This window comes from Sinocyclocheilus anshuiensis, unplaced genomic scaffold, assembly GCF_001515605.1.
Source record: "Sinocyclocheilus anshuiensis isolate Anshui unplaced genomic scaffold, SAMN03320099.WGS_v1.1 scaffold1127, whole genome shotgun sequence".
Classification (NCBI taxonomy): domain Eukaryota; kingdom Metazoa; phylum Chordata; class Actinopteri; order Cypriniformes; family Cyprinidae; genus Sinocyclocheilus; species Sinocyclocheilus anshuiensis.
In genome coordinates this window covers 996309-1008120 of record NW_015546115.1, presented here as the reverse complement: position 1 = coordinate 1008120, position 11812 = coordinate 996309, and the positions used below count along the sequence as shown (strand labels likewise).

The 11812-nt window shown below is 38.0% G+C and overlaps 1 protein-coding gene across 1 annotated transcript in view; it reads left to right on the top strand.

Annotated features, from left to right (window-relative positions):
• The window catches only part of LOC107700878 (putative tRNA pseudouridine synthase Pus10), a 15114-nt gene extending 4085 nt beyond the window's left edge, over positions 1-11029 (top strand). Inside the window, exons 5-18 of the mRNA XM_016502710.1 lie at positions 380-414; positions 494-605; positions 678-736; positions 1027-1072; positions 1168-1232; positions 1309-1394; positions 2649-2774; positions 4726-4782; positions 4916-4992; positions 8526-8581; positions 8698-8815; positions 8893-9035; positions 10632-10731; positions 10840-11029. Coding sequence (XP_016358196.1) covers positions 380-414; positions 494-605; positions 678-736; positions 1027-1072; positions 1168-1232; positions 1309-1394; positions 2649-2774; positions 4726-4782; positions 4916-4992; positions 8526-8581; positions 8698-8815; positions 8893-9035; positions 10632-10731; positions 10840-10878 — 1119 coding nt within the window. The 3' untranslated portion in view covers positions 10879-11029. The remainder of the gene's footprint in view (positions 1-379; positions 415-493; positions 606-677; positions 737-1026; positions 1073-1167; positions 1233-1308; positions 1395-2648; positions 2775-4725; positions 4783-4915; positions 4993-8525; positions 8582-8697; positions 8816-8892; positions 9036-10631; positions 10732-10839) is intronic.
• Positions 11030-11812: the final 783 nt, after the last annotated feature.

Sequence of the window (11812 nt, the reverse complement as noted above, 5' to 3'; positions counted from 1 at the left end):
AATAAAAGTTACGCCTTCTTTCTTTGCGTGAACATTTGGGCAGCGTTATGCAAATCTAGTAATGTAGAAATAATGTATTTAATTTTAATTAAATTTTAAATGAATATGTATGTGCATATATGTGTGTGTGAGAGATAAATACATTCATATATATATATGTATATGTAAAATAAATTAATTAATGTATAAATATTTGAAATGACAAAAATATTTTTCATTTTGTGAAAAATTTTAAACGTGATGGAACTTAATGTGAAAGGATTATTGATATTTTTGTACTCTGAATCATCAAATAAGGTAATATTAGGCTTTTTTTCAAGATGCATGGCTCTGTTATTATTTTATGATTGAAAAGGTGTTTCTCTGTACATATCCACAGCATTCCTGCTGGTTGCATGTCAAAAAAGAAGTCAGGTACGTAAGCGGCACACATTTCCCATCATCCCTTGCAGCGGCAGCATCCGTATGAAGTCCCATAATGCCATGTTTCCAGGGAGAAGAGCATGTGTTTGGGTAAAGAGGATGTCATCCAGGTGAAGGACGCATTCAAGTGGGCCGTACAGGGAAAGATCGGACAGGAACTGGGAGCTGCTGTCGTGGCCAATGTGAGTGCTTCTTCTTGACTGACTTTCTGAATAATTCTATGTTATTTAATCTCTTGGTTCTGTGATCCACAGTGTCCGTGTGAAGTGAGCGTCGGCTTTATACATCCGGAAACAGAGGACTGTCATTTCTTGTATGTGGGTCAATGACAGGAAGTGTTTGTGTAATCCTTCTTCTTATGTTACACTATAACTTTTGTGGCAGGTTTGAATGGTTGAGCAGGCAATACTAAAACTTTTGCTAAAAAATTGAAAATGGAATTAATTTTGGTGGAATTTTGAAAATGGAATGTTTAAGTCGATTTGAATTCAAATGTCTGCTAAATGCGTAAATGTAAATTGACTTGCCTTGCCATTATGTAGAATGAGTCCAAATGATGTAATTTCCTGGTTAACCCGGATGTGTCTTTCTTTCTTTGAACAGAGCAAATACCTGTCCAGACTGTTTCAAACCCACCAAAAACAAAGCGGTATGCTTTCCCATGTTGTGTTTCCAGTCTTCAAAATCAAAAGTGACCGTTTTGAATATGAAAGCAGTGTAGCTGTGTTCTTCTTTGTCTCTCAGTCCATCTTCACCAGGATGGCGGTGGTTAAAGCTCTGGAGAAGATCTCTGAAGAGAAGTTTAGCAGGTGAGTGTTTTCAGTTTCCTGCTCACGAGACATGAGTTTTTGGCCGTTCACTTTCAATGTGATTTATTGTGTGCAGGCATTACGTATGTCCACCAAAGACAGCAAACACTAGATGTACAGCACTGGACACCACATGTCTCCACACATCCATTTTCATAGCAGGTATGGCCAAAAAAGTTACTATATATATTGTCAGTGTTGGGAAGGTTACTTTGGAAATGTAATAGGTTACAGATTACAAGTTACCCTAATCTAAAATGTAATAAGTAGTGTAGCTATTTCAGTTACTTTATTAAAGTAATGTAACTGATTACATTTGATTACTTTTCTAAATTCTAATGAATGTTTTTAACTGTTAATCATTTTGAAACATTTGAAGCAGGCAGGTTTTACCTTATGTAGTATTACTATTCAACACTGATTACTGTCAGACCTTCGCAATCCTTCATCACTTGAGTTAAGATTTTAATCATTTAATTTTAAAGCACAGCCACCACAAAAACGGACTATAGCACCTCTTTTACTTTGAGATCATTCTGAGGTTAAATACAGATTTAAAAACATAAGATATAGTTTAATAGCTATGATACTGTTTTTGAAATCAAATCTTTGCATAGCTACGACAGGAAACACTGCCATCTAACAATGCCTTGGAAAAAACAGTAAATCTTAAAAAATAAAACATATACATAAACCCAAATAGGAAATAAAACAGTTATTGACTAAACGTGTCCTATTCTGTGTGCTAAACTCCTGAAACATTGGTGTCTCATGTTTTAGAGCAGTCAATGCAATTTATGAAAGCAATCAATTAAATCTGTATGTGTGTGAATTGAAAACAAATTCAGATGTAACCTCCTTTGTAATCGTTAACATTTTCATAACTGTAATTTAATTACACATTTTTTCTCAGTAACTGTGACTGATTAGTTACATTTATTTAGTAATTAAATTACGTAATTTAGCTACATGTAACTAGTTACTTCCCAACACTGTATATTGTGAAATATTATTGCAATTTAAAACCGCTGTTTTCTATGTGAATATGTTGTAAAATGTAATTTATTCCTGTGATGTAAAGCTGAATTTTCAGCATCATTACTCCAGTCTTCAGTGTCACGTGATCCTTCAGAAATCAGTATAATATGCTGATTTGCTGCTCAAGAAACATTATTATCAATGTTGAAAACAGTTGTGCTGCTCCACATTTTTGTGGAAACCATAATCCATTTTTTTTTCAGGATTCTTTGATGAATAGAAAGTTCAAAAGAACAGCATTTATTTAAAAATATAGGTCTTTTGAAACATTATAAATGTCTTTTCTGTCACTTAATTTAATGCATCCTTGCTGAATAAAAGTATTAATTTCTTTAAAAACATCTTACTGACCCCAAACTTGTTAACTTGTCTCTGCAGGTCGGTATAGTAAGTTTTCGCGGGAGCTTCCGCAGACGCCGTGGGTGATCGATGGAGAGAGAAGGATGCATGGATCGGTGGAGGAGCTGATCGCTGCTCCTCTACTGTCCTCATTCAGAGCTGACGGTAAGCATCTGTGTGTGGGACGTAGGGGTGTGCGATATTGACAAAAAATAATATCTCGATATTTTCGGGGATTTTATCGATAACGATAATTAGACGATATTTTGCTAAGTGTGTTATTGTGCTGGCATCTTAAAGGTGCAATAGGTGATTGTCTTCAGAAACATTTTTTGTTATGCTGGTTGAAAGTCTCTTCACATCCCGATAGCAATCATTAAGTTAAGTGGTCTAAATGTATTTGTCTGTATTTATATATTCTGTGGAAAGCGTAGGACCAAGAAATGTTCGTCCAATCAAAACGCTCGGTCCGAGCGTTTTAATTGGCTTTCCTACCTGCCTGTCAGCGTATGTATTAGCATACCTCTGCGCACCCGGTTTGCGCAGACAGGATACGTCATCAGTGCGTTCACGCACGCTGTGCAGACAGAGCGAGGATGGCAGGCAAACATCAACAACCCGATCTTCCTTCCTGGTATTGTAGTACTTTTAAAGTTTTCTCACTGGTGAATGACACATGATGTAGCCCAGCGGTTAATCCAGTCCTCGCGCGCCAGCTCGTTAGAAGTGAGCTACGTGCATGAACTGTGTTCCGATCAATATGATCCCTACACAGTGTTCATTGCTCCCTACTCCCTGAGCGGGGGAAATCCGTTGAAGTTTACTTCACTTCGGAACATGGGCTGGAATTGGGAACCGCTGATGTAGCCTATTGTAGTAACGTTGTCCCTGGTATTCTGGTCTGTGAGCGTATAAATGCGTTCAGGGGGCGTGGCTTTGGACAGCGATTGCAGGGAGGGTGGGACATTCGCTTTCAGTGCTATCAGGCTAAAGTTAGCATTTTCTAAGATCTCCTACTGCACCTTTAAGGACTGCTGTGGACAGCTGACTCCTAAAGTTTTTGATATTCTTCATATTCTGTGTGGTGGTCAGTTCACATTGAGAGAAATTATTTTTTTCCAAATAAGTTTAAATTAATTTTTACATTTTATGAGCAGTTTTGCCTTTATAAAGCCATTTTTTTTTCTAAAAGTGTCCATTATGTTTTGAGTCAAATTCTTACATTTAATCAGTGAATTAGAATAAGACGACATTTTGGCTGTTACCAAACAAATGAAATCAGTATCAACAAAATTCATCTTTACAATGCAGAGGAAACACAGAATTTACATCTGAAGTGGCGTTTAGATGCATATACACACTGTTTAATGCAGGACATGAATGCTAGCAGTTACAAATGCATAAATAATGTTTTGATATATTAAACACAAAACACTGAATACTGATATTTCAAATGATTTAAATAATAAAAACATACTTTAAATGTGAAATTAAAACCACCAGTAGGTGGCAGCAAGTCACTTTTAATAAGCGAGTCATTGCGACTGAACCGAATTTTAAACGGTTGATTCATTCAGGAACAAAATGCAGTCATGTTGCTCAGAGACTCAAAACAGCGCTGTGGCTTTGTTTGGAATTATTTTTGTTGTCGATACAGAGCAAAAACAGGCAACATGGTGTCTAAAAAGTAAGTGTCTTGTTTATGGAACTGTTGTAAAAAATAAAAATCTATCACATTTGTAATCATGGTAATTTTGGAGAAAAAAAACACCACTTTTCGTGTGAAATTGATTAACTATATAAAGATGTATAAATGTATTTTCTGCCCCCATGTCTTGAATTTGTGATCATTCTAAATTTATTTTAAAAGACCAAATCATGCAGTGAAAGAACGCACTCTAAATGCGCACTAGTCAAATCGCACATCGTTAAAACAACAATTACGATATTATCGCAGACGATATATATCGCACACCCCTAGTGGGACACTCCAATCAGACTGGGATCCCAAACTGTAGACGGCATGTTATTTTCTAATGGCACTGCAAACACTGCAAAGAATGATTTCAGACATGCACAGATTTACTGAGTCTTTTTACGTGTCTCTTCCACGTAGGTTTTAACTTCTCATCTTCGGGACGGGAGGATGTGGATGTGAGGACTCTGGGAAATGGTAAAACACAACAGAAACGGTGTATTTCCACACTCATTTGCTTCTGGTTTCTTTATATGTTACAGAATTGAGGTTTGTGTTGATGTGGTCATGTAATTGTCATAACGTATGTGTTGTTTGTGTGGTTTCTCAGGTCAACCGTTCGCTGTGGAGCTGCTGAACCCCCATCGAGCCAAATTCAACAGAAATGAAATCAAACAACTACAGGAGGTGCAAACGTTTACCCAAAGATAAAAATGTGCTGGAAATGTACTCACCCTCAGGCCATCCAAGACGTAGATGAGTTTGTTTCTTTGGAAAATGTAGCATTACATCACTTGTTCATCAGTGGATGCTCTGCAGTGAATGGGTGCCGTCAGAATGAGAGTCCAGACAGTTGATAAAAACATCACAATAATCCACAAGTAGCCCACACAACTTCAATCCATCAGTGAAGTGAAAAGCTGCATGTTTGTAGGAAACAAATCCATCATTAAGATGTTTTTAACTTCAAACCGTTGCTTCTGGCTAAAATATAAGTCCTCTGTTCAATATTATTGCATTCTCCAGCCTTTCGTCTCGTCTGAATCAGGTGAGAAATATGCACAGATCAAGCACGAGTGGAAACAGTCCAAAACCGTTCTAAACAAATAATGTTGGTAGATTTTGATGTGAGAGGAGAACAGATTGACTTTTAGACTGAAGGAAGCCTTTTTATGGATTATAGACTTGTATTTTGGCCAGAAGCAATATTTTAAAGGGGTCGTCGGATGCAAAGTTCACTTTTACATGTTGTTTGAACATAAATGTGTGTTGGCAGTGCGTACACAACCACCCTAAAATGATAAAAATCCACCCAGTGGTATTGTTTTAATCCATATAAATAATATCATATCAAGCCATTCTCAGCTTCTTGGCTGTGAGATATCACACAGACCCAGGCTCCTCCCACGACTGTTGACTGACACTAGCGTTTTACCTTAGACCCGCCCTGTGTGAGCTGTCATCAGTCCGCCATTGTTTCACCGCCGGAGCAGATGTAGACAAGAATGACACCGATTAAGCGATTGAGGTGTTCTGTTGTTGGATGTAATAATGAACATAGCTGTAGTAATTTACTCCCGACATCTGAGCCGCTGAAGACACAGTGGATTAGCTTTGTTTTTGAAAGGTATGCACCCCACGATCTACATAAATGCATCTTATGTTTGTGCGAATCATTCGTGATCACAGAAGAAGCGAGTATAAGGTTTTTTTATGAATCTTTGCAAATCGCCTTTCCTGCAAACGTTTACCCAAAGATAAAAATGTGCTGGAAATGTACTCACCCTCAGGCCATCCAAGACGTAGATGAGTTTGTTTCTTTGGAAAATGTAGCATTACATCACTTGTTCATCAGTGGATGCTCTGCAGTGAATGGGTGCCGTCAGAATGAGAGTCCAGACAGTTGATAAAAACATCACAATAATCCACAAGTAGCCCACACAACTTCAATCCATCAGTGAAGTGAAAAGCTGCATGTTTGTAGGAAACAAATCCATCATTAAGATGTTTTTAACTTCAAACCGTTGCTTCTGGCTAAAATATAAGTCCTCTGTTCAATATTATTGCATTCTCCAGCCTTTCGTCTCGTCTGAATCAGGTGAGAAATATGCACAGATCAAGCACGAGTGGAAACAGTCCAAAACCGTTCTAAACAAATAATGTTGGTAGATTTTGATGTGAGAGGAGAACAGATTGACTTTTAGACTGAAGGAAGCCTTTTTATGGATTATAGACTTGTATTTTGGCCAGAAGCAATATTTTAAAGGGGTCGTCGGATGCAAAGTTCACTTTTACATGTTGTTTGAACATAAATGTGTGTTGGCAGTGCGTACACAACCACCCTAAAATGATAAAAATCCACCCAGTGGTATTGTTTTAATCCATATAAATAATATCATATCAAGCCATTCTCAGCTTCTTGGCTGTGAGATATCACACAGACCCAGGCTCCTCCCACGACTGTTGACTGACACTAGCGTTTTACCTTAGACCCGCCCTGTGTGAGCTGTCATCAGTCCGCCATTGTTTCACCGCCGGAGCAGATGTAGACAAGAATGACACCGATTAAGCGATTGAGGTGTTCTGTTGTTGGATGTAATAATGAACATAGCTGTAGTAATTTACTCCCGACATCTGAGCCGCTGAAGACACAGTGGATTAGCTTTGTTTTTGAAAGGTATGCACCCCACGATCTACATAAATGCATCTTATGTTTGTGCGAATCATTCGTGATCACAGAAGAAGCGAGTATAAGGTTTTTTTATGAATCTTTGCAAATCGCCTTTCCTAATGTGCTAGTTAGCAAGTTCCGCGCCTAAAGTTTACAGTCTCTCAGAGAACAGCTCGTCACCCCCATAGACTGTGGTCACCCCACAGAAGAGAGGGGTGGGGTCAGCAGAGCTCATTAGCCTTTAAAGAGACATGCACAGAAACGGCTTGTGTGAACACAAATGATTTTGTCAGGGTAAAAAGGGTGTTGTTTTACACTACCATTGAGAAATTTTAACCAAAGTATGTGATAGACGTTTCAGTACGAATCATATCAACTTGTGGAAAATCGGCATCCGATGACCCCTTTAAATTTAAAATGCATTAATGATGGCCTGAGGGTGAGGAAAGTTTTAGCAAATTTTCTTTTTGGGTGAACTATTGGTTTAATTGTCAGTCACGTGCTCACAAAAATATTATATTGAAACCACAAACCTGCTCATGTGAATTTTGGCTCCTGTTACACACACACACACACACACACACACACACACACACACACACACACACACACACACACACACACACACATTAGTATTTTGACCTGGCTACATTTAAATACTTTAATTGTTACTTGTTTAGATTTCGGAAAAAATATTTAATATCTTGCCATTCTCAGCTTCTTGGCTGTGAGATATCACACAGACCCAGGCTCCTCCCACGACTGTTGACTGACACTAGCGTTTTACCTTAGACCCGCCCTGTGTGAGCTGTCATCAGTCCGCCATTGTTTCACCGCCGGAGCAGATGTAGACAAGAATGACACCGATTAAGCGATTGAGGTGTTCTGTTGTTGGATGTAATAATGAACATAGCTGTAGTAATTTACTCCCGACATCTGAGCCGCTGAAGACACAGTGGATTAGCTTTGTTTTTGAAAGGTATGCACCCCACGATCTACATAAATGCATCTTATGTTTGTGCGAATCATTCGTGATCACAGAAGAAGCGAGTATAAGGTTTTTTTATGAATCTTTGCAAATCGCCTTTCCTAATGTGCTAGTTAGCAAGTTCCGCGCCTAAAGTTTACAGTCTCTCAGAGAACAGCTCGTCACCCCCATAGACTGTGGTCACCCCACAGAAGAGAGGGGTGGGGTCAGCAGAGCTCATTAGCATTTAAAGAGACATGCACAGAAACGGCTTGTGTGAACACAAATGATTTTGTCAGGGTAAAAAGGGTGTTGTTTTACACTACCATTGAGAAATTTTAACCAAAGTATGTGATAGACGTTTCAGTACGAATCATATCAACTTGTGGAAAATCGGCATCCGATGACCCCTTTAAATTTAAAATGCATTAATGATGGCCTGAGGGTGAGGAAAGTTTTAGCAAATTTTCTTTTTGGGTGAACTATTGGTTTAATTGTCAGTCACGTGCTCACAAAAATATTATATTGAAACCACAAACCTGCTCATGTGAATTTTGGCTCCTGTTGTCTTCTGTCCCACAGAAAATCAACCAGTCGTCTGATAAAATTAGAGTGCGAGACCTACAGATCATTACCAGGTGTGTGTGTGTGTGTGTGTGTGTGTGTTGCATATAAGCACAGATATCCATTGATTGTCAAAGATCTATGTAAAAAAAAAAAAAAGCATTTTTAAGATGTGTGTTTATTTCTCCAGAGAAGCAACCAGCCGCATGAAAGAGGGTGAAGAGAAGAAGACGAAAACCTACAGCGCCTTCATCTGGACGCAGAAGGCCATCGACAGCACTGATCTGGAATTCCTAGCAAATATCAAGGTCTTGCCAAGCTTTTTGACCTGTTTGAGCTGGATGCATGAGAAGAGACGTGCTGATGACTGTGTGCGCGTGTTTAGGATCTGAGGATCGCTCAGAAGACTCCACTGAGAGTCCTGCATCGCCGGCCGCTGGCGGTCCGACAGAGACTCATCCACTCCATGAGCACCATTTACCTGGACAAACACCACTTCACCCTAAAGCTGTGCACACAGGCCGGCACGTATCCTTACAAAATACAACAAAATAACTCTTATTCTATGTGAATATATTGTAAAATGTAATTGATTCCGGTGATGCAGAGCTGAATTTTCAGCATCATTACTCCAGTCTTCACACACACATTAGTATTTTGACCTGGCTACATTTAAATACTTTAATTGTTACTTGTTTAGATTTCGGAAAAAATATTTAATATCTTTGTTAAAAATTACATCGGACACACCAAAGTTATGCTCAATGTAATAATGTAATATAAAAATATAAAAGAAAATGTTATATATATATATATATATATAGTACGGAAACAGTATTAAAATATAGAAATAAAAAAAAGAAGAGTATTACATCACAACTTTAATCTAGAACATACCACATGGAGCCACTGAGAAATCTGAACATTTTAATATAACTTAAAATAAATACTACCAAATGGCAATGCAAGTCCTCTACAGGCCACTTGCCCTAATGTTTTGGTATGAAAACAAATCAGGCAAACGACTAAAGGAAAGGTATAAAAAATAACGAGGGAGAGAGAGCACTTAATAAACGCGGCCGACAGCGTCCTTCATCCCAACATACGAAAATAAATACAACTAAATTACATCTATAGTACAAAAATACGCTGAAACCAAAAAAAAAAAAAAACCCCCAGACATAAAAAAAAAAAAAAAACCTCAGTCATCGGAACAACATTAGAAAATCTGCAGAGGCTTTCCCGTTAGCCGACTGAATGCGTCACGCCATGTGAAAATAACAACTGAAAGTTTAACGAACAATCACACACGCACTCATATCATTCGCTATGAAGAACCGCAACGAATACCGGCAGCTTCCAAAACGTTCACTGGATCAGGTAAAACAGGATGGGATTGAAACCATAGCAAGTCGTCTCTATGGAAACACCCACATGATAGACGTTCCTCCAATGATTCTGTCATTTTTCAATTCATATTTTTTCACTTTAGTCACACACGATAACGGTTGTGACGCGTAACAAACAGAAGTCATTGCATATGTACATCACACGCAGGAGCGCTGGGGGTCAAAGGTCAGGGGTCATTCACACTGCTATTGCATGGCTCAGTTGCACATATAATGAGTCTGTGATCTGACTTGGTATTGATTCCAAACGCAGACATCATAAGATTTCCACAGCTATGGAGACAGGATCATAACTTCTTTACGCAAGAACAAAAATAGTGGTAATGTAACAGTGACGGTAAAAAGAGCGAGAGGTTTGTATTTACATCTTCAGGAACAGTCCAACAGTAGGTTTTCTCTCTGTGTGGTGAGAAGTCATTTACCTGGACAAACACCACTTCACCCTAAAGCTGTGCACACAGGCCGGCACGTATCCTTACAAAATACAACAAAATAACTCTTATTCTATGTGAATATATTGTAAAATGTAATTGATTCCGGTGATGCAGAGCTGAATTTTCAGCATCATTACTCCAGTCTTCAGTGTCACATGATCCTTCAGAAATCATTCTAATATGCTGATTTTGATTATTATAAATGTTGAAAACAGTTGTGCTGCTTCATATTTTTGTGGAAATTGTTGCATTGGTTTCCCTTCACTTGCAAAACGCTGCAGTTACATTAAAGAGTTCGTGCACGGAGACTTTGGCCGCACGATACCCAACCTCTGCGACCTCATGAAAACTGACGCTGATATCCTAGAGCTGGACGTCGAGGTGCGTTTTATTTCATATGTAATATCAAGAACTGCTTTGGATGCATGATAAGTTTAGTAGCTCTTGGTGTCATCTCAAAGATTTTATCTTTCTGTCTGTGTGTTTCAGTCTGTTGACGTCGACTGGCCTCCTGCTCTTCCGGATTGACGTTTGGGATTTTGAGAATAGTTTTATGTATGTCAGGAATATATATTTCTGTCTTACAGTTCTTTGTTAGTTTGACTGTTATTTGGTTGAATTAAAGCAAATGGCACCGAATGCATTTTCTTTAATAAAACTGCCTAATTTAGTTTTTCTTTTTAATGCCATGTTCCTCTAGTAACAGACTAGCTGGTTTATTTTGATATTTGATTTTCATATAAAAAAAAAAAGATTTATGGATTTATTTCGGATTAAATTTATAGGTTTAAGTTTTAGGTTAAATCCTGCATATATAATGATATTACAGTTATAATAAAATATAAACAAAAACATATTAAGGCATATATTGAGGCTTCATTTATATTTAACATATAAAATTACATTTATAAACCCTTGCAGCTTCAAAATTGAAAGCAAAACTTTTTTTCTAAGAATGAGGTCAGTGGTTGATCGTCTCTCTCTGTGCTGCTGAGAGAGACACACACCTGTAGCTCTGTACAGTAAAGGTGAGCGCCGCCCAGCATGAGCCTTCACGCGTCTGTCCTGAACGCTTCTCGGGTCTGGAGAGCGTAGGGGCTTTATAAAGGGTCGCTTCAGCATGTCAGAGGGGAGGGGTTCAGGACAAAGCCATAAGAAGTCATATCCGGGCAGGTTTCACCACGTCGGTGGGCAGATTTGTGGGTGAATCCCACGAAAACATGCGCAGGTCGTATTTCACACCAAAAAGATAAAAATAAGAAATTAGAATTTAGATTAAAAAAATAGGGCTATTTTGATTTTTGCACATTATGTCATACATTTTCATTACCATAATGCACAAACAAGTTAATTAATACAAAGGTTTTACTTTGCAGTTTTTTTTTTAATTACCATTTTTGAAAAAAAAAAAAAAAAAAAAAAATTATGGATGGAAATTATTGATTTTTTGAACTTTTCACTA